This window comes from Aquila chrysaetos, chromosome 8 (assembly GCF_900496995.4).
Source record: "Aquila chrysaetos chrysaetos chromosome 8, bAquChr1.4, whole genome shotgun sequence".
Lineage (NCBI taxonomy): Eukaryota > Metazoa > Chordata > Aves > Accipitriformes > Accipitridae > Aquila > Aquila chrysaetos.
In genome coordinates, this window is record NC_044011.1 from 2174527 (window position 1) to 2200467 (window position 25941).

General features: G+C 53.4%; 1 protein-coding gene across 4 annotated transcripts; it reads right to left on the reverse strand.

Moving 5' to 3' along the window:
- Nucleotides 1–2640: 2640 nt before the first annotated feature.
- SOCS7 (suppressor of cytokine signaling 7) lies at nt 2641–25734 on the reverse strand. 4 transcript variants are annotated; one of them, XM_030022953.1, is made up of 10 exons: nt 24708–25734; nt 19202–19266; nt 15863–15967; nt 14926–15027; nt 13966–14096; nt 13373–13541; nt 10043–10171; nt 7052–7187; nt 6536–6693; nt 2641–5923 (listed from the first exon to the last, which is right to left on the reverse strand). In XM_030022953.1, exons 1-9 carry the CDS (start codon nt 25604–25606, stop codon nt 6573–6575), a joined length of 1857 nt encoding a protein of 618 aa, XP_029878813.1. In that variant the 5' UTR covers nt 25607–25734; the 3' UTR covers nt 2641–5923; nt 6536–6572. The 4 variants fall into 4 exon arrangements, with proteins under 4 accessions (XP_029878813.1, XP_029878812.1, XP_029878814.1 ...); XM_030022952.1 differs by having other exon boundaries at nt 2641–6233; XM_030022954.1 differs by lacking the exon at nt 14926–15027 and having other exon boundaries at nt 2641–6233.
- Nucleotides 25735–25941: the final 207 nt, after the last annotated feature.

A 25941-nucleotide genomic window follows, 5' to 3' on the forward strand; every position in this document is an offset into this window, starting at 1 on the left:
CCCCCCCGCTCCCCTTTTCTACCAGGAGCATCCTCCCCGCAGGGTTTATGGGCTGCAGGCAGGCGATGGAGGGGGGCCCTTGGCATCTCAGCTCCAGCCCCCGGGGCTCGGCCCAGCCAAGAAAAAAAAAAAAAAAAAAAAAAAATTGACGAGGAAGCCCCAGATGTCAGATTCTGCCGTCTGGCCCCCATCAATGGGGTCTTTGTCCCCGCGCAGAGCCCCGGCCCTGGGGACTGTGCCCACGGCTGGGACACCGCAAAGAGGGGGGCAAACCCCTGCACCAAGAGCAGGGCAGGAGGAACACCAGCTGCACCCCAACACCCCCTCGCCGCCCCCCACCCAGCGATGGAGGAGAAAGGGAAGGGGGGATTCAGGCTCCCCAGGGCTGTGAGCCCCCCCCCCGAACACACAGCAGCTGGGGGGGGGGCCACATGCTGCCCGCCTCAGCCCCATTCTGTCGCTCCGCAGCCTTTGATCTGCCAAACTCGGGGGCGTTCAAAGCGCCTCGGCGCAGGGCAGAGGCGGGGGAAGCAGCACACATGGCTCCTGCGGCTGGGGAAGGGGCTGGGGAGGGGGACAGGGTGAAGTTGGGGGGCAGGAGGTGGACCCAGGCATCTCCATCGCTTGGGATCCCATCCCACCCCAGAGGGATGCTGCAAGTGGGGGGCAAAATTGACCCTGGGGCGGGGGGGGGGGGGGGGGAAGTCAGCAGCTTGGGACTCAAGACAACACACAGCACATAAAACAATTTCCAATTATTTTATTTCAAACCCCCGCTCTCTTCCCTTTCCCACCCTCCCAAACAAAACAAAAAAAAAACCCAAAACCAAAAAACCATCAGTCAAAACGACGATAGAAATGAGTTACAAACACAGAAGTCAGCTCTCCCTCACTGACGACTTACCAAAAAAAAAAAAAAAAAACCACAAAAAAAAAAAAACCCAAACAAAAAAAACGGGAACTCCACACCAGTTTCCCCAACAGGACCTGCAGCAGTTACTAATGTCTCCACACGAGAGGCCAAACATGCCTATTAATACAATATATACAGACAAACCCACAGGTACAGCCAGGCTCCCCCTCCCCACTCCCAAAAATAACCAAACACACCCAAAAGTGCATTTGTTGTGTTTATATCAAAAACATTTTCTTTTTTTTTTTTCTTCTGAAAGATTGGCCTGCAAGTCTGTTTTTACCATTTAGTAACTTTTTAATATAGTTTATGAAAATAAATTAATCAGCAACTATTTTAATAAATTAAGCACACACCAAAAAAAAAAAAAAAAAAAGATAAAATTAAGCAAAGCTGCATTTCTACCAAAGGGTGGTTCAACAGTCCTGGCGATGAGCAGCACGAGGTCCTGCACTCGGAGCTGCCAGTATCTGCTCATTCCTTCTCTAAAGGCAAGTCCGGATCCAGTGTTACTCGCTGCCCACCAGCGATTTTCGGAGTAAAGCCCTGGCTGGGGTGGGGAGCACCCCGAGGGGCACTGGGAGCTCACCCCGGGAGGCCGCTGCGTTTCTGGGCACCGGTTGTGCTTTTCAGCTGGAGGCACGGTCAGAGGCAGCACCGCTGGGACCCCGTTAATCCCGGGGGGAATTCTGGGATTGGGGGTCCCGCCTGCCCTGTCTCACCTGGAAGACTCTGGATGAGGAGTGAGGGGCCAGGGAGGGGAGCGCTATGGGGGCTGCTTGGAGCACGCCGATAAATCCCTCCATCCCTGAAAGCCGAAGGGGCTTAGGCGGGCGTCTGGGTCCCCGACGAGCCCTCCAACGGGCAGGCTCAGAGCTGATGGTCAATTTTAAGGGTAAAATCATCCCAAGGGCGTATCTTAACTGTGAAGAACAAAGGACAACAGCCAGTTCCCTTCCTACTGGAAGCAGGAAGATCCTTTCAATTTTGCAAACCCTGCTTTCCAGCGGTTTCCTCCCCAAAATGCTCCCGGACAAGACTTCAGCACCAGCCATCACCCACAGCAGAGCCTGCCCGGCTGGGGCACAGCCCTGCACATCTCCCTGCACCCACACGCTCCTTCAGGCACATGCACGATAACACAGGTCCCTACTAAAAACACGTTTAGGGTTTAAAAACTGGCCAGATACGTAAGCGTCACGTGCCCGGTGCTTTCAAAACCACCTATTCCCTCTCGCATGAGCGGCTCAGGTGGTTCCCACCCTGCCCGCAGCAGGTCCCACCCAAACTAAGCTAAGGATGAAGTTTTTCCCCTTCTTTTGGCCCCAAGGAGGTCGATGCCAAACTGAAAACTTCCATGTGAGAACACTGTCCTGGCTTATCTGAATTTCACGCTGCAGGAGCGAGCCAGGTCATTGCCTACCTTGAAACAGGCTGCAGGGAGAGGAGCGGGGGCCCTGCACAGAGCAGCTGGCTCGAGCAAACCTGGGATCTTGCCAACCTGATAAGCAGGTAAAACACACCACTCCTGAAGGCTGCACTCATCCAGCTGAAAAAAGCACCATCTCCAGCTGAAGAAAAGAGCTTTTCCATGGACACCTTCTGCGCTTTGGTAGTTTTTATGATCCATTTCATTGTTCACCTGCCTGCGGTCCTTGATAGAGGGAGGAGGACGGCAACAACCTCTGCAGAACTCAAGGTTGGACAAAGGAGGCTATAAAAATTTCTTCCAAATCAGCAGGATGAGAGCACCCTCCAGAACCAGCCTACAAAACCATTCCAGGCAGGATACAAACATTAGGTGTTCCTCCCCAAACAGGGATGGGGATTCACTGGCAAGACAGGACTGAGCCACCTCTTGAGATCTCACCCGTGTCCACAAAGACCATCACCCCCTCAGCAGAGACCACTCTGCTTGCTCCACTCACATCCAGCCTTGAAACAAAAATCTCTGGACCTTTTCCCACTTCCAAACAGCAGATCAAGTCCCTCCCTCTCCTTACACCTAGATGTGAAGGAACTCTAGGAACAGCTTTATTTTAAATGGATTTCAAGAGAAGGCTGTTAACTACAGTTAACCTTGGGATCTTATCCAGCACTATTAGCCACAGGCAGCAGGCTGGCACTGACCATGCTCCAGCTCCCCTGCCTGTCTTGGAGCAAGGAGAGGTGGAGCAGGGCCCTGGGAAGGGTGAAGAGCATCTGCCACCTTCATGGCAGAGCTGACCCCACCGCTCCTGTGGGTGCAGATTGATGGGGGGGGGGGTCTTGTGCAGCTACAGCTGACACCAAGCACGTCAGTGTGACAGGCTGGTGTCCCACCATCCCCTATCTAACACCCCAGAGCACATCTCCTCCATCATTTCAGCTGCTGCAGACAGACCCCAAGCCTTGCTGCTGGCTTCAATTTGGGGAGGGCTGCCCCCGCCGTGCACAGGGTTCAAATAACAGCAGAAGCACCGGCAGGCTGTTGGGAGAAGTCCTCCCAAGGACAGTGACAGCCAGCCAAATACATGTAAATTCAAGTATTGCCCCTAAAGTCTGGCTGCTTATCTAACAGCTCCGAAAGCCACAGAGCCACCCCATCCACCCTCGCGGGGAGCTCTGGGGGTACGCAGAGAGATCCCCGGAGGGGGACGCAGGGAGCTGAGCAGTGCAGGACGGCTCTCCCGACCCGCCATGGAGCAGGGTTGTGCGTTTTCACCCCAGGCAAGCCCAGCGTTGGCAGGACGGGCTCTGCACCGATTCCCAGTGCCCAGCCAGCACCAGTTTTCCCTGGTCTGCTCTCTGGGTTGGCTGCTTTCCCTTCCCAAACCCTGCCTGCACCTCTCCATCCCAGAACAGGGAAGGAAGGAGTTAAAATGCTGTCACTACCATCACACTAGGGAGAGGACCGGCTTCTCCCTGGCTTCTCCCTGGCTTCAGCAAGGGGAGACTCACAGCTCCCCCATTTCACACGTCCTGCAGGCCATCACCTATTCACATGCATCCTTGCCTCCAGGGTCTCTTTTTGGAGAGAAGCTTGACAGGAGACACATGCACCGGGCACACTGTTCTTCGCTGGCATGGAGTTGGACACTTCAGGCGTCAGACCAGGCTTGGCTCTTGGGAAGGTTTTCCTTTCCAGCATACGGATAAGTTGGAAGATTCAAATCTTCAGCACGTGGACAACCGAGATGCAGCAGGGCCAGGCGCGTGGATATTTGAGTTTTACCTGCACAAGTACAGATGCTTTTTCCTCCCCCCAACATTCGCCCAGCGTGCTGTGCGTTTTAGTCGAAGCAGTTGCATTTATTTGCAGGCTCTGCTGATAACTTGGTGTGAGCTGTAGGTCTACAGCCGAGGGGAGGGAATGCAGCGGCAGCTGTGGAGGGATGAACATTGGTCCCCGCACAGAGGGGACACAGTAGCTGTAGACTACAGTAGCTCCAATTTCACCGAGGGTCAGGATATGCTGTTCAGCACGTCTTGGGGCAGCTCCTCCTTCCTGATAACCACTGCCCCAACCATGCAACACAAAGTCAGTAGTGAATAGTGTCCGATGAGGTATTTCTACAGATTTTGAAGCTTAGTTATTAGTTTCATCTGGAAGCCAAATCCTTTTTAAAAAACATACTTTTTCTCCAAGACCAAAACTGAGGCCAGAGGTGATGGTGAAGAAAGGGAAGGCATGATTTGTTAGCACCCTTCGTAGCAACACTTGGCAGAGGCAGACAATCAGAATTTTCCCAGGCTGCTTTAAGATCCACGCGACTGTATCTAATTCAAGGACATATATCATTCTGCAGGGCAAGACCAAAGTCTTAGCAGCTCCTGAGTGACTGCAGCCAGCTCACAGGGCACTGACCTCAGATCTGCAGACCCGGGCCACAGACAACATTGCATTTTCAGACCACACTGTTGCAGGATGGAGTGTTTCTTTCACTCGGGTTGAGAGCACAGGAACACTTGCTCATTTACATACAGGAGGAAAGATGCTTCTCCAGACTTCTCAGCATCACTTCAGCCAAACTTTAAACTTCACCATGAAATGCAAACTCTTTGCAGTTGCTGCAGTGGATGAAACAGCAGACCAGCATTTGAAAGGGTGGGGAGTGGGGTATTTCAGCCAGTGCCAAGCCCAGAAACACAGCAAGAGCTACCACCTCTCTCGGCTTTACTGTTTCTGAACTGCTGTGGTTCCGTGGACATCCCAGGGAGAGGAGGAAGCAGCAAGCAAGCTCGCAGAGATCAGATGCCGTTCCAGGAGAACCCTCAGTTATCTGCTCCTTGCTCTGAGTCTCCCCAGAGATGCCTCTTAATGCCCCAGCAACTCCTAATCAAGATCCTTCACAGCTCAACAGAAAGCCACTTCATTCACAGCTTCTGGAGACAACCAGAGAAAGGCTAAAAGTGCACATCCCACGGCTCTGCAAGACCGAGATCCCTGTAGCAACTACCTTTGGTCCATGGACTGCTGCAACAGTTACAGCAACAGCTTTGCCACCTTCCTTCCACTTATCACAGGGGTTCAGCAAAATCTTCCAGTGTTTGCTAAGGGAACGATGCCACCTCGGAGGAGCAGCCCTTGTTTCCCCAGTGCAGCAGCAACCATTCCCTTTGGCTGAATGCTCCATGACATCCAAATGGCTCACATGCTCTTCCTTCCTTGGGCCCAACTTAAAAGCATATAGGACCACCCTGCAAATCCAGTTGGAGAGCTCAGCTGCCCAAGACTAGGTTTGGCCCTCTTCTCCCAAATCCTAGAAAGCAGGGGAGCTGTGCAGCTGCCCGCTGTTCAGAGCTCCATGCTTCCCAGAGGTTATTCCACACAGCTGCACATCATTCTGGCTCAGTCTGCCTCCAAGCAGCTCTGCGGCTGCATCCCCTCTCAGTGAGGACCAAAGAACAGTCTTGCCATAATGCCTAGAGCAGATGATCTTCTTAGAAAGTCCCCTTCTCTCTCCCCACCTTGAAGTTTCCAAGGGAGGATAAAAAAATTCAGCTGATCATAAGACAGTATTTCTCATGCTGAAAAAAAAAAAAAAAAGAGACGACATCAAAAATAAAACTTTCAAAAAGTTGTAAATAGTGCCATGACATTCTTTGTTCTTCAAGGAGTCCATGAGCTGGGCTCAGCTGTCTCCGAGACCCCTCTCCCTCAAGGCAGGAGCTGAGGCTCTTGTTCCCATTCTGCTGTGCTTCTTAGGAGTCTTGAACCCTCTTCTCTGTACAAAAGAGCTTGAGAGCAGAAGCGGCACCGCAGAAGCAGGCTTCACCGTCGTGTGCCTCCTTCCCACCACAGCCTGACTTGGGCTACAGGATGGCAACAGTCAAATTCCTGGTGGGGAAGAGAGAGGGGAGAGGGATCAAACAGCCCACTTGATGTGGCAGGATCTGCCCCAGACTGCAGCTGGTTTGGCACGAGAGTGAGCACAGGTTTGTGTAGGCACAAATACGCACAAGAAAGTAGCAGAAGCCTTGTTCCCCTCCCCAAGGAAAGTTGGGCAATGGTAAAAGACCACGGAGTGAATAGCCATGACTTCTTCGGGAGGGTTTTGTGTTTTCTTTGCAACAAGAGGGAACAGAGTGATTTACGTTTGACCCCATGGGCCAGGGCACGGACCAGCGGCACACACGTACCATCAGTGACAGCAACAAGATGGGTGAGGCAGCCTCGCTACGTGGAGGATTCGGTCTCCTGCTTCTGTTTGGAGATGAGCTGAGCTTCCTTCAGCGACAGATACACCTCCTCTTGCGGGTCGTAGTAGTAGAACTTGCGGATGTAGGAGATCAGGGGCCTGGGGAAGGAATGGGCAGAAGCTTTAACCCCGAGCCACAAGCGCACCAGCCTCCACAAAGGATAACCAGAACCTCTCCCCCAGCCCACCCAGCACTGTCACCTCCAGCAGAAACAGCAGCTGGTACCCCAAGGCTGTGGCATGGGCAGATAACACCTCACTCCTGAGCTCGTCATCACTCCCGCACGCATCCCTACACACCACGGGACATTTATCTTGCTGTCCCAAGGCTGAAGAATTCAACTATTCCCTCCCAGAGCCCTTGCTACAGATACAGACACCTTCTCACTGCCTGCTGTGGCAAGGGTCAGGGAGGAAACCAGAGAGACTCATCCCCAGGCCAGTCCTCGAGACTTACTTGGGCAGCGGGAGGTCAGGGATGTGATCTATTCGGACCAACTGCCTGATCCGAAAGCGGCAAAGGTGCTGAAGGGATTTGACATTGCTGAACCTGGAGACTGGATACAGGAGCTGGACAGGCGTTGGAGGAAGACCTTTGGGAAAAAGCAATATTGGAGACAAGTGTTAGATTAGAAAGGAGCCACTGATTCAGAAAGTAAAAGCTGGCTCTCGGGAACAGGAGCTCTCTGCAAGGCTGTGTTTGACAGCACATCTTCCCAGGAGCCCGCTGCTTTGGAGTCGCTTGGGACTGGGGAGCCAAACCTTCCAGGGGCGATACCCCTTTGGCTGCAAAATATCTCCAGCCTTCCTCACAAGGCAACAGCAGTTCTGATGTCATGGGGTGACTGTGGAAAAGCAGATCCTGGGACATTGCAAGCTCCTAACCACCCCCCCCCTCTCCCAGGACTAGTAGACGAAGCATCACTTCATACTGGGAAGCAACAGGCTTTTGAAAGGGTGCAGAAGAAAGCCAAAGGAGAAGGCAGGCAGCATGACCAGTGCGTAGGTTTTGCTCTGCACAACCCTTTGGGTAGTTCTAGCGAGGCATTAAAAAGCTGGGGGATTTGGTCAGCTCAAGCTGTGCCAGAGTTGCTCATTCTTGGGGTCACGAGGCTGGGCACAAAGGCAGAGGCGGCAGCAGCTTCGCTCGAGCCAGCTCCCCACGCAGGGAGCAACCTCGCAGGGCTGAAAGTGAGTTGCATCCAGCTGTCGCCCCCCCCCCCGCCCAACCTCCTCCTCCCCCAAAGTTAAGAGCAACAATCGAGCCCACAGATCCAAGAGGTCGGCAGGAGCAGTAGGAAGGATCTTCGGGAGCTGGGTTCATTCACAGCACAAGGTTTTATCTGTCTTTACAGAAGGATTCAAAGCTAGTTACACTCTAACCCCCTCCTGCTGGCTTGTCTCTGAGGGCAATGGAGTGAAAGGAGAAAAGGGAAAGCTCTTCACACTAAGATGGGCTCAAAACTGCTCCAGGCAGCTCAGGAAGCTGTGAGCCAGCTTTTGAGAAACCAAAGAACAGCAATCAATTGAAGGCTGGATTCTCCCCCCCACCCTTATTCTCCTACCAAAAAGGAATTAGCCTCTGGGAGCTCAGCCAGCAACTACAGGGACGCAGCACGAGCTCTGCACACTGTGCTAGCCACATGCCTCACTGCCAGGAGCCAGATGCGAGCTGGAAACAGCCCCCTCCTCTGAGCAGCAGTTAACATTTCAGCAGGAGAAGAGCACTAACGAGCACACTGGGGAGATGCAGATCCTAAATGTTCTCCTGCTAAAGATCAGGCATCAGTGTGAGACTTTGTTTTTCAAGGATCAAGGCACAGCGACTCTAAGAAGCGCCCAGGTCCAATGCTGCACCCAGATGCAGAGGTGCAGGATCCAGAGCCAGCAGAACAGCTGGCTGGCAGCTCAGCGCGGGGACCAGGCAGCAAGGGACTCCTCAGCAGGTGCACAGGGCTGTTTGGGAGGGATATTTTCTTTTTTGATGATATTTTTCTAGAGCAAGTCCTTTCTAAGGTATTTGCCTGGAGTCCTAAGCCCTCAAAGCCCTGTTCTCATGGGGAAGAGATCTCAGGATCAGAAAGGTAAAGTATGTTTAAGTTGAAAGGATTTTTTGAAGGTAGGGTACATTGCAAAACCAGCTTTACATCCCTCTCCTCCCCAAAGCACAGCCACGTTATAAATCAGCTTTCCAGTTATTGGCAGTGTCTGCAGCAGAGGGCAACACTGAACAGATCTGGGCTGTGAGTCCAGCGCTGCTAGGAACCCTGAAGAGGGAACACCCCATCCCTCCTCCCCTCCAGCCTCTTCTAGACCAGAAACTCTTTGGGCTGAATCCTCTCCATGCTGCAGTGTCACAGAGAGGTCGCTGTCACCATCAGGGCCTGCAGGCATGATAGCAATATGGATAGGGAGCAAGTTTACTATAATTTCACTTGCAGATTTACCACAGCAATCCTCACGCTCTTCTCAGCCCTGCCCCTCTCTGCTTCACTGCCGTCACCCATCTCACCACGGCAGCGCTCCCATTCCTGCTCTGTTTTGTTCAAAAGCATCACTACTTATCTGCCCTCCAAATTCTGGCCCCCACTGTTGCTCCCTTACAAGTAAGGGGCATATTTGCCTATTTGGCAGACTCTTCCCTTCCTTTCACACTGGATTTTTTGACTAGCTTTCTCATACACCAGGACAGATGAGCGAAAACCAGAAAAAAATAGATACAGAAGATAATGGTCCAGTTGCCTGCCCAGATTTAGCAGGAGGGAGATGTGAGCCCATTTAAGCAACCAGAGTTTGATGGATGGGGAAACAAGCACTCTGCAATCCCAACAGCATGCAATCAAACATGCTTCAACAAAGCTGCACTAACACTCCCTCCTCATTTGCAAGCACCTGCCTGCTGATGGGTTCTGGCATCACAGGCCCCCCCAGGGACTCTGAATCTACAGTATCTATCCCTTGAGGCTCACTTTGAGCTCACACTTGGAAACGCTCCCACACACTCAGCTTAATGTCTCTCCCCCTGACAGCCCCAGGTGGGTCTCAGCTAAAGAAGAACTGAGAAACTACAAAGCATGGAGTGGTTCGTAAGAACAGCAGTACTGAGACTGGGGGAGGGAAGAAAGCAGGGTTTTAGTAGCCAAATAATTGCTTGTTGAGGGAGTAGCTTTCCAGTCTCCAGCTCCATTTGTCATAGTGTGAGATGGTATCATGTTTCCATGCTCCTGGGAAGAAAGGTTTGGGAAGTCTCATTACCACCACAAGTAAGTGGTGCTGCTGCTGAGTGAGAGATCTTCTCCGCAGAATCCTTCTGAGAAGTCAGTGGGCAAGGATGCAGACCAGGGCACTGAGCACAGCTGACCAAAGCCACATTAAACTGGCTCTCTGGGACAGACCAGCAGCTAATCACAGAGCAAAACATCCCCCAGACTCAGAGTGGGAGACTCACCTGGAACCCTGGATCGGAGAAAGTAGAGGAACTTTCCGTTTTTGGAGTGCATGATTGCTCTCTTTATGAACTCCACCACAGACTGGCAGCGGTCTTCAAACTTGGGATGGCACCACAGGCTGAAGGTCCCTTCCAACAGAACAGAAAAGGTTTCACATTATAGCAGCACTGGCGGCAAGAGGAGACATTTAGTCATGAGTCTGATATTCTCAAAGACCAGGTGAATGCCCCGGGCTGACTACTTCTCATAGAGTTGGGACAAGGCAGGGCACTAAGAGGAAACACCAGTGGCACCAGCTTGCAAGGATGCTGTTCCACTGGAACCAGTGCTCTCCAAGAGCTGAGGATACGCAGAAAGACATGACAACGTGACCACTGTAACCCAAGCATGGCCACAAGTCATGCTTGCCTGAACTTGTAAACAGCCTGCAACGACTGCTGGGTCTAAACTTAAACTATCAAAACATTGTTTAACAGAGCATTAGCAGATGCCACTGCTCCTCCGCAGTATCCCATCAACAGCACTCCCAAAGAAAGCTAGCACATCAGAGCAGTTAAGTCCACACATAGAGGTATGTAAAAACAGTGATCCAGGTGCTGAAGTCCTCTTCTGCAAGCCCTATGGCTGTCAAGGAGCGTTTATTTCAAAGCAGGCACGGGAGCAGCTTCATGTTCTTGCCATCTGTTTCAAACACCTTAATTCAAGTTGCTGTCAAGCTAGAACCAGGGTCAAGATACACTGACGTAGTCCTCCCTGTAGTGCCACTGGACACTACGTATGCTTTGAGCTCAAGTGGCAAACAATGAAACCAGAGATGGGCAACACAGGGAAAGCAGGCCCTCTAACCTGTTTACCGATCTCTAAGTAGGTTAAGTTTAAGCCTCAAGTCAGACCAGTCTCACAATCTCTTTGTGCTGCAACCAGACAGCCCCTCCTTGCACCAAAATGCAGCCATTTATCCCCTCTTACCTGCCAAAACGCTGCCTCCATCCCCCTCCATCCCCCCTGTATCTCTCTTTCTACCTGCAGATTTCACAGTGCTCTGGCGAGAGCCAACACAGAGTAGAGCTTCACTAGGAAGAGGAAAATGGGAAAACAAGGGCTCTGTTTAGGACGGAGCCCATGAGGAGCCAGACCCAGGCTCACGCCTGCAGTGGGACAGATTCCAGCAAGAGGTGTGGGACATCACTCATCTGTACAAGCACTGTAACCCAAAGCTAGAAAGGCAGCAGAGTGACTTTGAAAACACCCTGCATCCATGTAACAAGCTTGTGCTAAGGAGAAGGGATAGCCAAATCAGTGGTACCCAGTACATATTTCAGGCCAGGGAGTTTTTGGAGGAGCAGCTACCCCGGCAGCATCACAGGCTCCGCAGCACCAACCTGTTACAGAAAAACTAGAGGAAGCAGCTCTGTAGGATCTCCAGCACTCACAGCTTTCTGTAGGTTGGACAGCAACCAGCAATATAGGGGCTATATACAGCCCACAAAATTTAAACCACACCTCCTCTCCCCACAGCTAGGTCTGGTAGGCTTGACTGGGAAAAGACACCTCTCACCCCTGCCATGGGCCAGTTTGGGAGCAGTGAAGTGGGTTAGCACCTGCTAAACATCCAGGATCAGCAAGTACAAAAATAAGTAATTCTTCTTGGGAATCTCAGATCTGAATGAGCCCTTAAAACTGGCCAGTAGATAGATGCAAAGGACAAAGCACAAACACCAGCCTCCTCAGCTCACCTAAAAAAAGATAAAGAAATTCTGGTTTCTTCCTCTCATCTACCTGAAACCTGAAGGTCAAGCATTTATCTCTTTACCATTCCCTCAGCCTCACCATTTGTCATCTTCATTGGTTTATCAAAGTGCTCAGGTCTGCAGTTTTCCACGCTGCCGCAGCACATTCAGCACGAGGCAGCCAGTCCTGGGGGGAGCACAGGGCTGCCAATGCAGACCAAAGCGCTGCACCCAAAAATGAAGTCCTTGATGCTGTGCCACGCCTGGCAGCACTGCTGTAGGGAAGGTGGCAGCACCAACCTTCATCTGCGCAGCGAGGAGGACAGCTTGAGGAAAGGGAAGGACACCTGGCTAAGGAAGCTCTGAGAATGGACATATCCCGGCCCCAAAATAAGAAACCAGACCAGCAGCAAGAGAAGTTTGCTCCAAAGCTCAATCACGAAAAAGTATCCACTGTACAGGCAGCCTCACATCTCCTCCAGCTGCAAGAGCTTCTCGTAATTTCTATAACAACAGGGTGATGAAAATCCTTCCGTCTTACGCAATGGTCAGGGACAGGGGAACTGGCTCTAGACAGGCTAGAATTAATGCTGGGGTGTCTTTCCATCAGAGGGGCTCAAGACTAGAAGTGCTGCCAGATTTCACTAGCAGAGGTGGAAGACGACAACAGTGGCATTCCTTGGGCAAGGGCAAAAAGGAGAAAAAGATGAGTTTTGCTCTGAAAGGTTGCAAACCACTATTTTCTGCAGCAGGTCGGCTGCGAAGCCTCTGAACCCATTATTTGCAGGCACATTTAATGACAGGGCTCTACAGGCAGCTGTTATTACAGCTTGCCCACTGGTTACAGGGCAGCTTCCCCTCCGGCGCATTGAGCCTCTTGGGCATTTTACTCGGCCTGAGGACAGCTGTCCGTACAAGGGTTCAATACAGAAAACCACATGTGAAGATGAGCAGACAAAGCATGTGGGGTGAGGTGAGAAGCAGCCCATGCAGGAGGGTGACCACAGCAGGAAGAGAGAGCGTGAACAGTATGCCAGGAGTTCTCGGAATAAAAACCCACCACAGTGGAGCTAAAGCCTCGGTCTGGTACCGACCGCAGCTGGTACCACTGCCGAGCATCCCTCGGGTGGGGGCGGGGAGGGAACAAAGCAAGGTGACAAGCCGCGACATCAAGAGATCACTTCTCATTTCACGGGGAAGCAGGCTTCGTTTTGGGTAGCACTGACAGCTACGGATGATGGCTCTTGCTGTACATCATCTCTCAGTGACACGGGATCCCAAAGACCTTGCCATCATCAGTTTCTTTGAGTCCAGTTTTCCAAAACAAGGCCAGAGGGCAGGCACAGGGAACTCTTATACGCCCCAATTTTTCAGAGCTATAAGGACAGTCACTGCTTGAGGCACAAGGAGCAAAGTCAAATGCAGTTTCTAAGGCCTCTTGCAGAATCTCAACACAAGAGCAAGGACATGTTGCTGCTGCTTGCCCTCTTTTGCCAGCTCTGCGCCCAGAGCACTGTTTTGGGACCTTGAGATCAGACTGGTCCCCAGCCACAGGCCCCCGCTGTCAGCAGCATCCCCAGAACCGCCCCTGGCTCTTACCTCTGTAGTGCTCCATCCTGGTGTGATGGGTGATGCCCTGCGACCGAAAGCTGAGGCTCAGGATGTAGCGGGGGTCAGAACTGTCTCGGACCAGAAAGGACCCATCTGGCTTTCCCTTCAGCTTCATCTCTGCGTCCTCCCAGTTCATCGGTCCCCAGTACCATCCACACTAGGAAAAGAGACAGCCAGAACATCAGCAGATGCTAGCGAGAAAGATTTTATCAGCAACCAAACGCAATACGATTTGTTCTTATTAATTCCCTTTAAATGCCAAAATGGAAGTGCCTGGTTGTACCCACTCCGGAGTATGGATGGTTAGGACTCGTTGCTCCAGGATGAGAGCACACCATCACATCCCTTACCACCCAGAAGTGGCGTAAGAACAGATGAGACTATACCACCTCTTGCATGCACAACAAAATGCTTTTCTAGACTCAAAGACCTCACTGGGAGAAAGGCAGGAGGTTTTTTTTAGTCCTATCCTAATCTTATACTCCAGCTCTGTGAAAGGGATGATCAGTCCCCAAAACCAGAGCCTAGACCCACAGTCTTTTCCTTCTGTCTGCCACTCCCACCCCCTACGTTACCGTTACCTTCTCCAGCTCTCGCAAGCTGGCTGCAAAGCTGCTGGAGTCCGGGCGGTAGAGCGGACACTGCAGGTGCGGGGCGGGCTGGCCGGGCATCGCCTCCATCGGCCTCAGCGGGACAATCCGTGGGAAGGCGTCTGCAGAGGGAGAGACGGCCCGGGCCATGGTCACCCGCAGGGAGCTCACCCCAAGAACGAGTCGCCCCGTCCCCCTCGCACGGCTCTAGAGGTCAGGGCAGGAGGGGTAGAGCTGCAGCGTGGAGAAGGAAGCTGGGCTGACCGATGGAAGGACAACGTCCTTGTGAAGGACACAGCGGGAGTCACTACCTGGCTCTTCCAAGGTGACTAACTCAGTGCCTTCACCTGCTATTTCCTTATGCTAGCTCGGAGGGAAGGCAAGGGTAGTGCCAGGCAGCACAGACTGGAAGGAACACACATCCTGAAAAAGGGGCAGTTAAAGCTCTCTGGGTCCTGAAGGAAACCAAAAGCAAAAGGATAAATGCACAGGAAACATCCTCGTGTGCCATTCAGCCGGAGTGCATACCAGGCTCGCTGTCAAAGCTGGGGCTTCTGCACTGAACCCTGCTCCCACAGCTCTTTCCAACACTGCTGATGCTCAGTAACACGTTATCTGACGCAGCGCAAATCGGGGTGGGCTGCGCTTCTGCTGAGCCCAAGAGGAACCAGAGAAAACGGGAGATGCTGAATCGAGGATAAAGCTGGTGCAATCATGAGCTTCAGCAAAACTACTGTGGGCAAGATGAGCCACACCACATGGAAACCAGAGCCTTGACACAACAGTGCCTGTGCACTCAGCAGCGCAGGACCGCATGTCCCTGAGCGGGCAATGCAGGCAGCACTGTTGCTGTTAAAGCCCAGATTGCAGCCTGAAAGTTTACCAAGAAAACCCCCAAAGTCCAGATCCCTGAAGGGAAAGCCAGAGCCTTGCTACTAAAGCTAAGCTGACCTGGGGCATGGGGCGGAGGAGGCGGAGGCAGAGGGAAAGACTGCAGGGAGGAGCCCATTGGACCCACTAGGACAGATGTAGGCAGCGTCCCACTGATATCATCTAGGAGAGAACAGAGGCAAGAAAGATTCAGAAAACAGGAAAGCGAGCGAGCTCTGCGCCGACAAGCACCTGACAACACGGCCCGAGCAAACCAGTACTTGGCGCTGCCTGGAGAAGCAAAGATGGAGCTTCCCACGGGCAGCTCACCACCCTCCTCTCGCTTCTGAGTGCGGGTGGCTGCTGCTGCTTCACACCAGCTCAAGAGCCTCGCACACGCATGCTCACACACACTCATAGAGTGAAGGAGTCCATTTTCCAGCCCAGATAGCTCCTCGCATGCAGCTTGCAGCGCAAGACAAGCATTTACAGGAGGCTTCAGAGACCCGGCACACAGGACGTGCAGTTTAAAGTGCTGCTCGCTAAGGCTGACTCTACCCATCCTAAGATGCTCCTGCTCAGAGGAACCTCCTCCAGAGGAGGATGTGGAGCAGCTAAGCCAAGCCCCTGGTGCAGCAGCCTCCCAGGGAGCCTCCGCTTCCACCGACTAGAGCACACAGAAAGGAACCAGCCTCCTGGGCAATAGGTAGGAAGGGGGGAAATTCTCCAAAAGCAGCAGAAATACTACAAAACCAGCATGTTACCTCCCACCTCACATTGCTCCACCACAGCCCTCCCCTCCTGGTTGATCTAAGAGAAAGACTGAAGCTTTCAATGGACAGGAAAAAATCCTCTGCCAGGGAAGCGTGAGCAGGTATGTTACAGGGTCAGATGAGCAGGCAGCAAGCCCGCTGCCGGGGACCCTCAAGACGCTCCTCCGCCATCCCTGCAAGGGCAGACGGGCAGTTCCTACTCTCCCGTGGGGATGCATGGCAAAGGATGCTCTCCAGGACGGTACCTAGCAGGCTGAGGCTTCTTCGTGGTGGAGGTGGTGGAGTCGGAGGGTGAGGGGAGGTCAGTCCTCGCTGAGAGATGTCCACATCCACCAGTGACACTGTTTCACCTGGAGGTTGGTGGAGCAAGACTGTTAGTATTGCACTTTCTACAGGGCATGCAGAGGCTGAGCATGGGGAGGCAGGGGGAGAGGGGAAGGGTCAGTAACCTCTGCAGGGTTTGGAAGATGATCTCATTAGCTGTTTTCAAATCGAGTTTCCATGCTGCACTGCTTTGGAGACACTGATCAACTCCGCTACCACAGCCCAAAGGTCAGGCAGAAGGGAATGACACCCGTACGCGTGCCTGAACCCCATCTGAGTCCAGCACCAGGAGGACATGATGAGGAAGGCACTGCGTGACCTTTTCAGCAGGGATTTCACATATCAAGCAGAGCTCATCAATGGTGCACAGCGCTGGTACTTTGTATAACGCTTGGGTAATGGTTTCACAGGTCTGCGTTGCACCTGCTGGCACAGGACTCCAAGATAACACTCCTACTAATACCAGTCTGAGTTTGCCTACAAATGCCTTAGATAATCAAACAGAAATACCTTTTAGCCCAAAGGCCATGAGTGTACCAGCTCTTAAAATTAGTAAGAGGGAGCTGGACAGGCTTTTACATTAAATAACTGGAATTCACTGAAGCCTGAAGGCTTTGGATCCAGGATACTGCTTGGGGAAAATAATGACAAAAACTAAGATGTCTAACTTAAAACCAGAAAAGCTTAAAATTAGTCTGAAGTCATGGGAGAGAAATGAAGCCATTAAATCAAGGTCAAAGGATCAGCTTCAGTACTGGACTGATACAGAGTCAAAAGGAAAACACCTAAATCCCAAAGAGAGACCCCTAAGTGATGCTACCACAGCCAAGGCATTTTTTCCCCCCAAAAAAATCAGTCTAACCAGGCTCTGATGAACTACCAACACTGAAACCAAATCATCCCAAACACAAGGACAATGAAATCTGGCTGCCTTAGATTTCAATTCCTGTGGGCAGAGGAACTCCTCTTCTGCTCCAGATACCATACACAGCATCACCCACCTCTCGGTAAGTACCTGACAACATATTTACCACACATTACACAGGACAATATTGACTCAGCTTCCTTCTGCTTTTAAAAGTCCTGTCTATTAATAAGTGATGTGAAGAGGAGTATTTAGGGTTGGTTATTATCCGAGGTACCTTCTCCCTGGGGGACTTATGGGTGTGAGTGCACACACATGCGCACAGCCATTCTTTCATTTCCACACCCTAAAAATAAAGTAGCTGGGCTGCATTCATCTTATACAAACAAAAAGAAAAGACAACCAGACTAAGACGAGTTGCAGTAACTCAGCTTTCAAATCCTTCTCAACGCGGCAGGAGCTGCAACAGCAGGCTGTGGTGGACTTATGGAGGCAGCACTTCCGAGAGGTGCCCGAGGAGAGGTTAGGAAAGGCGAAGACAGCCTTCCCAAAGACCTTCGCTCACCCCACACACTAACCTGAAAGCAAATCACCAAGAAACTCATGCAAGTTGGGCCAGGCAGTTGAATTCTGGACCACTTTGGTGGTCCCAGTCTCAGAAAATCCCCTAAACAGCAGCCATTAAAGAAACCAAGACTTCAGCAGTGTAAGACTGGAGAAGTCAAGAGCAAACCAAAGCAATTAAAATCCAGATATTTACTTTGGGGACACTTCCATGGTCTTTGCAAAGGAAAAACTCCTATGAGGGCATTGCCGCTATTCCACCAACTGGCAAAAATTGACATAAGTAATTTTAAAAATAGTTAATAGGATACACTAACAATTAATCAAATCAACCTCCCAAATTTAAAGCAAAAACTTGTCACCTCCAGGTTCTCCTCTGTAGTTTCTTTTGAGGAAAAGCAGCTCTGCACTCACATCCACGTACCCCTATTAGCGGCACACAGAATTACGGTTTTTATACTCACAATTTCCCCTAGCAACAGCTGACAAAGCAGTAGAAGCAGCTTTTGCTTTCACCAGCCTTGATTTGCTAAATAAACACACATGACACTTAAAGGACGCCAGTCACATCACACAAGGAGCATGTTCTCTGCATGCTGCCCTGCTATCAGGACATCAGCTGAAGGCATGTGGGAATGGAGACAGAACAAGCATCACTGCAGCTGAATTACCCCCAAGTGACTCCACTTCTGCAAGAGCTGAATGAGCTACAAGAAACCGCAGCAGCAGATCAGCAGCTTCCAGTTACTAGTTTCAGGCAAGTCAAACAAATGCTCTGCCTTGAAGGTCACTTCTCTGAAATTTAAACCAGTTCTCAGTGCGACTTCACCACTGCTCTCCAAAGAGGGCTTTGCCCTACCCAGGAACACAAACCACACACCAGCTCCTGCACCGAGCTCTCCAGCCGCTCTCCACTATCAAACACGTACAACCAGCAGCAAGAGGAGGCTTTCAGCTCTACCCACCGGCTTTTCCTAAGGCAGCTATCACTACACAATCACATTTTGATTCCTTTGCTCTGCAATAAGACCCTCAACATGAATTTATTTTGAATCTGACCTGCATAACAAGCCACATAAAACCCCACAGAGCTGATAAATGCTCACTTGTGACCTGAGATTCCTACTCACTCAAGTCTTGAGACGGTATTCTTCCAAGAAAGCCCCAAGCCCTGTGGCTAGGACTGTTTTGACTATGAGCCCACACCACAGGAGGCACATGACCATGACTAGGAGCTTTTCAGTACTACAGCTTTCAGCCACCAGCAGAGCAGGACTTCCCCCTCACACCATTTATAAACCATCCAACTTCCAACCCCCAGCAGAAAAGGGAAGGTCAGAAACCAGCAGGATGTGGGGAAAGGGGGGAAACATGCAGAAGAAGAAGGTGGTGTTCCACAAAAGAGGTTTCAATTTCCACAGCTGTCATGCAGCAGAGCCGCTGACGTTGCTGTGCAGTCCAGGTGGGAAGCGGGGCTTGGTCTTAGCCCCTCTCAAACCACGGGAGGGGAACACCAAACTGCACTTGCTCTACAGGGGATTTTTCCAAACCACTTGGATGCAAACAGCCCTGCGTGGAGGAAGGACCTTCGCCTCCGAGAGCTCAACTCAAACTTGGGTTTCAACAGGAGGAATTGCAAAGTGCTGACATGCAACAGCCACGTTTTTTACAGCTCCTGTTGTTCAGGGTTTGAGGCCAAGCAGGACAGAGGAACTCTTCACAGAGATCCTGGTTTGCACGTGGAGGCAACATTCAGCATCTATCGTTAAGCACACACTGCTCTTTTCATGGCAAAGTTAAACACCATACTGTAAGTCTTTCAGATACTTACCTGTGAAGAGGGGGCTGAACACAACCGGGGAAAAGGCACTTTGAGTTCTTGTCAGTCTGTGTTTCCTATTGGAAATAAGAAAAACATCGTTAGTAGAGATGGGGAGACCTGGTGCATCCCCACAGAAGAAAACATGGTCTGATATTCTCAAACCAGGAGAGCCTTCACCATTCTTCACAGAAGCTCGAGACAGCTCAATGCCATGTCCTAGAGCACTCGTAGAGCAGTGCTTCGGCTTAAGTAGGGCAGTCAACCAGTAAAGCTAGGTCTCCGTCCTGCTACGAAGCAAATCTCTAACTAGGTAATTAATAAAGCCTTTGGAAGGAAAAACCCCAAGCAAGTATGGTAACCAGAGCCAAGAAGCTGTTTCACAACAGACGTCACGCTATTTCTCTGGATCAGGCATTGCCAAATGCCTTCGACAAACAGGTTGGGTCCCTGTGCAATTAGGGGTTGTGCCTAGAGCGAGCGCATCAAATACCCTCGCGCTGTGTTTGGAGGACACCATCTCCCCAGAGGGTTTCAAAATGCAGGTGAAGGGTAGGCGAGCTAAACCTGGAGCCGTCGAGATAGATGGAAACAGCTAAAAACGCACCTCTGATGAGGACCCAGGAATACCAGCAATTTCTGTGAAGCTTGCTTTCCAAACCAGCAGTTTTATAACAACAATGCTGTAGCCAGCCCTGTGCTCTCCCCACACAAAACCACTCCTTCCAGCACATTCTCTACTGCAATGCTAAAGGGCTTTACCCACGTCTTCGCAGAGAAAATGCTGGTAAACTGAGGCACAGAGTATGGCACCCCCAGGACCTGAATCTGTGGTTGAGGTGAGTAGAGAAATGCATCCCTGGTGCCAGAAACTCACTCCCACCTGAGAGGAGAGCACAAGAACAAAGCTGAGCACAAGCACAACTCTCATGTGCCACAGTCTGACAAAGGTCTTTCCAGCATCCACAGTATGTCACGCAACACCCATTCCAGCACTGGGCAGTCCATATCAGTCTGCAGGTCTGTACTGGGTCAGACAAGGTTACCCCAAATTAAATAGCGCAACTTCACTGTGCTGGCCAGAGAAACTGGTCCCGTTGCATTCAGGCAAGTGACTGCACCACCAAGATCTAGAGGAACTCAAAGGTCAGCTCTACTCACCACCCAGAAGAACACCCCACTCCCACTGCAAGCCAGCTGTTACAAGGCTGACACTGTTCCTCTTGGATGTCTTCCTCACTCTCCAACCTCCTCCCAGCAAGCGGTGGACCCTGAACCTCAAGCCTGTCTTGTGCTTCAGACCCCAGCTCTGCTCGCAGCCTCCTGCGAAACCTGGACAACGCTTCAGAGAAAACCAGCTCTGAGCAAGGACTGCCGCCCTTCAGGAAGGATTGCACCCAGCAGATGCAACTCAACCACCCCACAGGGAGAAGAAACCTGAGCTCCGGTCTCATATTGCCGTGCACTGAAGAGCCCTGGGAACGCAGAGCAGATGGGTGCCCTCAGCTTCTCACAGGGCAGACCAAGCGGTTCTCTTGTTTGTGTCCAGACACACCACTGGGTCACACAGCTGTGAATAAATGTTTAATACTATAAGTTTGCAAATAAACATACTAAGAACACTCAGCATCCTGATATATAAAACCCCATTAAAATGTTTGGAAGTGTTTAATTTTAAGTCTCTCACACCTATTTGAGGTTGGATTTTCTTCCCCAAAGGAGAACAATTTGCCAATTATCAGCCACACATGCACACACAAAATTACACTTCTGGACTAATATCAACTAACCTTATAATATAGTAACAGCTCTGTTCCCACCCACTAAGCCAGACGGAAAGGAGCATTGCTGGCATTTTGCGGTTACCAAAACAGCTACAGTTTATGCCAACATTTTACAGCCATCGATTTCTGAGATTTCTCATTTCTAGCAAGCTCACATCAGCAGCAGGGTGAGAGCAAGAAACGATTCACATGGACTGAATTGTCTAATTCCCAACTCAGTCTTCGCCAAAACAACGTACTTCCATACTTCTTCCTCCTGCCCTCAAGTTCTGCAGCATCCAAACAATGCTGAAACCCACATAGAAGTAATTATGTGTGACCGGTACGTGAACACTGCCGCATCAGATCGGCGCAGCCCTGCAGAGCTGGAGAAAGCCAAAGGTGGACACTGCTGTTCAGGAATGTCATGGACAGATTCTGCATGGAGTCGTGCACACAAAACTGAGAAACCCCTCGAGCTCCAGCAAATAAGGACTTGCAGGGTCAGTTACCCCCCAGTTCTGCAATAGCTGTGGCTACTGCCTTAGCAGTTGGTGCTTCCCATGGTGCTGCCTTCACTCATCCCAAGGCACTGTCCCGTTAACACTAATGCGAGTCTTACCCAGCCACCCAGGCTGGCTACATGCTACTTTATGCATGTAATACTACGGAGACACGTTAAAAACCCAAGGTCACCAACACAGCTTACTTACAAGACTTGGGTACCAACCTGGCAAGCGATCTGCAGCAGATGCCGGCTGCAGCTCAGATACGCCTGCGCCCGTCCATCTGCAGAACCAGTGCCTAACCCTGTCCCCTTTCCCTCCGATTACCTCTGCAGTACAAATTGCTTCCAGAAAAGAGCAGTTTCACTGATATAACCTTTAAATATCAACATCCAAGCCCTGGGTGAGAAGCCGTGCGTTGGTATCTCCACATTTAGTTTCTTAGCCTCTTGCAGCTCAGCAAAGCCCAACTATTGATTTTTAGATAATGGGGCTGGTTTCCTTCCTAACTGCTGCTGGAGGCAGGAGGTCCTCCAGGACTGGCAGCACGATGGGAAGCTTGGGCAGCAACTCCAAATACCAGGAATTCTGCTTCTTGCAGATGTTTAAAAGAAGAGCCAGACTAGGTAACACCCACCACAGACCAAGGGAGCACCCTTCACCACCAGCCCGCAGAAAGACTTGCAAGTCAGGAACAAGAGCTCGATAGCAAGATGAGCCATGAATTAACCCAAAAGTTGCTCTCGGCCCACCTCATCAGCCACAAGCGACTGCAGCAGCGACTCATGGTGAATGCCAGATCCATCCTATATTAATGGGGGCCACACATTGGGAGGCAACAACCTCCAGCTCTTAGCAGAGCCAAGGAAGGGTCGTCTGTCCTGTGTCCCCCCCTGCCAAGTCAACCAATGAAGATGGGTGCAAAGTAGCAGACAGCATTCACTAGCGCAGCATTAAGTCTAGCAAAGACCACGGCAGAAAATCGAGTCACTGCACTACTGCACTATCTCCAAACCAAGGGACCAGAACAACTGGGAGGAAAGGAAACAAAAAGCAGCATCTGCTGAGGCCAAACATTCCCTTCCCAGCAAGCCCAGCTTAGCTAAACTGTGTCTAACCTGCTCATGAGAGTATGGGCATCCCAGCATCCCGAACCACTCGTCCTCGCTGACAAGAGCGGGGCCAGACCTCTGGGGTCAGCAGGAACCGTCCCATCCACACGCCGCCTCCCGGCAGGAGAGATGCCAGCACCGAGCACACCCGCCCTGCATGCCACCAGCACAGGAGCTGTGCTCCACAGGAGCAAAAAGCATCGTTCAAATAATCCAGCCCTCGTCAGCAGGAGGGGACTCCTGGAACTGGAAGCAGCAAAGTTGTCCCTGAACCACAAGAGTTGCTGCATCAGGCACCTTGAAGTAACCTTTGTTAAAATATCACCTAATTAGTGTGGTGGAGTTGCACGAGAAGTGACCATTAAACTCCCTGACCAGAGGGAAGACCCGGGCAGCAATACAGTGCTTCTCTGCTCCCAACCTGCTAAGACATGACTGCCAACTCTCCATCGCCTAATCCCAGCGCTGGGAGGTCCCAAGGACTCCTCGCTCTTGTCAAGCGCAAAGACCGAATAAACCACAAGCCCATTAGCAAAACATTATGTCATTACAGGCAACTCGGCTCGCTACCGTTTGAGGCCCATTTAGTCATTTGTGGGGAATGAAGCCGTTGTATAAAACGGCTTCACCACCCCATATGCAAAAGCAAGGCTCCTCACGGGCACACGAGCTCTAGGGAGGACTCAAACACCCTGACCTGCTACAGGGCTGGCAGCTGACACAGGAGCTGAGGCTGCCCCATCTCAGAAGCCATCCTCTGCTCCAAAGGGAAGGTAATTTTGGCCTCTGGTACAGCCTGGCTGCCTTTTGGACTGCCAAAGTGCCCAGTGACCACAAGCCAGTCCTGTGGGTCACACCTGACCCAAGGTCAGCATCCTCAGAGCAAGCCTGGAGAAAGTTTCCTGCTCACCCATCAACAGGTCTTCAGCTGCACTGAGGACGCAACACACCCCAAAAGCCTTACACGAGGCTAATTAACCCCGCAGGGAAAGGACTGTGCTGTAATACTCGGAGTCCATTCAATTATTTAATGCTGCTCCCGGGCTGGCTGCACAGACCTTGGGCAGGCTCTCCTTGCCTCCTCCACGAGGAATTTCAGTTCTGTTGCTGGAAATGCTACAGAAAGTGGTTTCTGGAGCACAGGAGGCCCACCCCGACCAGAGCCTGAGCAGCGGGTACAGATCAGCCCTTTACTCTCCCCAGCTCATGTCTTCTGCTTAAACACGAGGCTGGAGCAGGGCAAGCAGCCAAGGAGTGCCGGAGCCAACAGAACAGGGAGCGGAGTGCGGGGTTCTCACACCAATAGGTCCCAGAATTTGTCCCTCCAGCCTAAAGCAAGACCCAGTCAACCCCTGGCTGCCAACGCTTCCCTCCAGCCATGTCCTGCCGTGGAGCACCGGGAGAGCACGGGGGAAGTAGAGCCCCTGCGGCAGCACCCACCACCACCGAGGCCAGAGCCTGACTGTGATGCTCAAAAGCCTCAGGAAATCATTCTGCAAGACACAGAAGGGCAAAAGGAAATGCCAGCCCCTTGGGTCTCAGCACAGTGTCACCAGAGGCTGCTCCCGGGGCACACCACTTCCTCGCTCGGCCAGCGCCTGCAGCATCCTGGGGCTCCAGCAGCTCCTCTGAGCCACCCGCCACCTCACCAGTCCTGCTCCCAGATGTTTCTCCACCATCTCCTTTCGGGATGCAGGGCCCAGAGCAGCGTGTTCCTCCTCTGCTTGCCTCTCCTGGGCTCACCAACCCCATGTGAAAGACGAGGCCTCGGCAGCCGCTCAGAAAAGGTCTGAGCCCACCTCTGAGCCGATGGACAGCCGCGGTGCCCACCTGCGGGACAGCACCCGTGCCTCGAGGCTCACCCTCCACCTCCAGCAAGGTGTCACGGCACCGGCACCCCTTCTCCCCCTGCACCGTGGGGCCACACCATTGCACACCCGGCTTTCACGCCGCGCTTGGCACCAACCCCAAGGTCTCCCGGCTGCCACCACCGCAGGCGGCTGTCCCCCGCAAACCCTGTCCTGCCACCCCAAACCCCCCCCACTCCCAGGCCAGGGGGGCAGCCCCCCCACCCAGCTCAGCCCCTGGGGCCGGGGATCCCCCCCACACACACACCCCTCCACCCCCTTCCCCGTACCTGCCCGCCTCCTGCTCTCGGCCGCGGGCCCCGCAGACGTCGGTCAGGCTGCCGGCGGAGACGGGCAGCTCCCCGGTGCGCCGGCCCTCGGCGGCAGCGGCGGCGGCGGCGTCCCCGGTGGCCGAGCCGCCGCTGCAGCTCTTGGTACGGAAGAGACGGCTGAGGCGGATCTTCAGCGAACCCTTCCTGGCGCCGGGGCCGGCTCCCCCGGGGGCAACGGCGGGCGGCGGCGGCGGCGCGGGTCCGGTGGCTCCTCTCCCGGCGGCGCGGGCTGCTCCGCGGCCGGGAGAACCGGGCTCCTCCTCGGAGCAGCTCCCGGTCTCGTCGGGCTCCAACGCTTCCAGCACCAGTAACGCGTCGCTGGTCTCCTCGGCGGCTGGCCCGGCGGGCGGCGGCGGCGGACCGAGGCACGGGCAGGGGCAGCCCGCCGGTCCCTTCGCCCCCAGCCCGGCCGGCCGCAGCCCCAGGGCCGCCAGCTGAAGCTCCAGCCCACCCGGCGGCGCGGTCCCCCACCTCGCCGCCGCCTTGGGCTCCAGAGCGCAACGGTGCCGCGGGCAAAGCAGCTCGCCGCCGCCCGCCGGGCCCCCGCCGCCGCCGCCGCCGCCTCCCGCCGCCGGGCCGCCCTCCTCGCCGGGCCGCCCCTCCGCCGCGTTGCGGAACACCATCAGCTGAGGCGGAGGTCGCGGACCCCGCAAGGCTCCGCCACCCGGTAACGAAGCAACCGGTAGCCGTCCGCCACCGGGGCCCAACGACCCAGCGACCGCCGCGCCGGTAACGGCACCGCCCGCCGCCGCGCCCGCCTCCGGGCCGGCCCCGTAGCCCAGCAGGCGGCTGAGCACCCGGTAGGAGGCCGCGGCGGCCGCCGCCGCCTCCCCTTCCCGCAGTTCGGCGCGTTGCATGGCTACGGTCGCCGCATGGCTCACCGGGACCGGACCGGACCGGACCGGGCCGGGCCCGGCCGCCGCCTCCCTCACAGGGCCGCCGCCGCCGCCACGGCGCCCTCCCTCCTCCGCGGCGACGGCCGCGAGCCGCCACGCCCCCCCACTTCCGCCGCCGGCCCCGGCCACGCCCCTCGCGCCGTTAGCCACGCCTTCCCGTCGGGTGTAGCCACGCCCAGTGCTGAGGCCCCGCCCCCCCCGCGCCCCCTCTTCCCCCGTCCACTTCACGTGGAGCACCGCGGCCGTGGGGATCCCGCACCCACGGGCGGCCCCGGGGCTGGCGGGGCGGGGGGGGG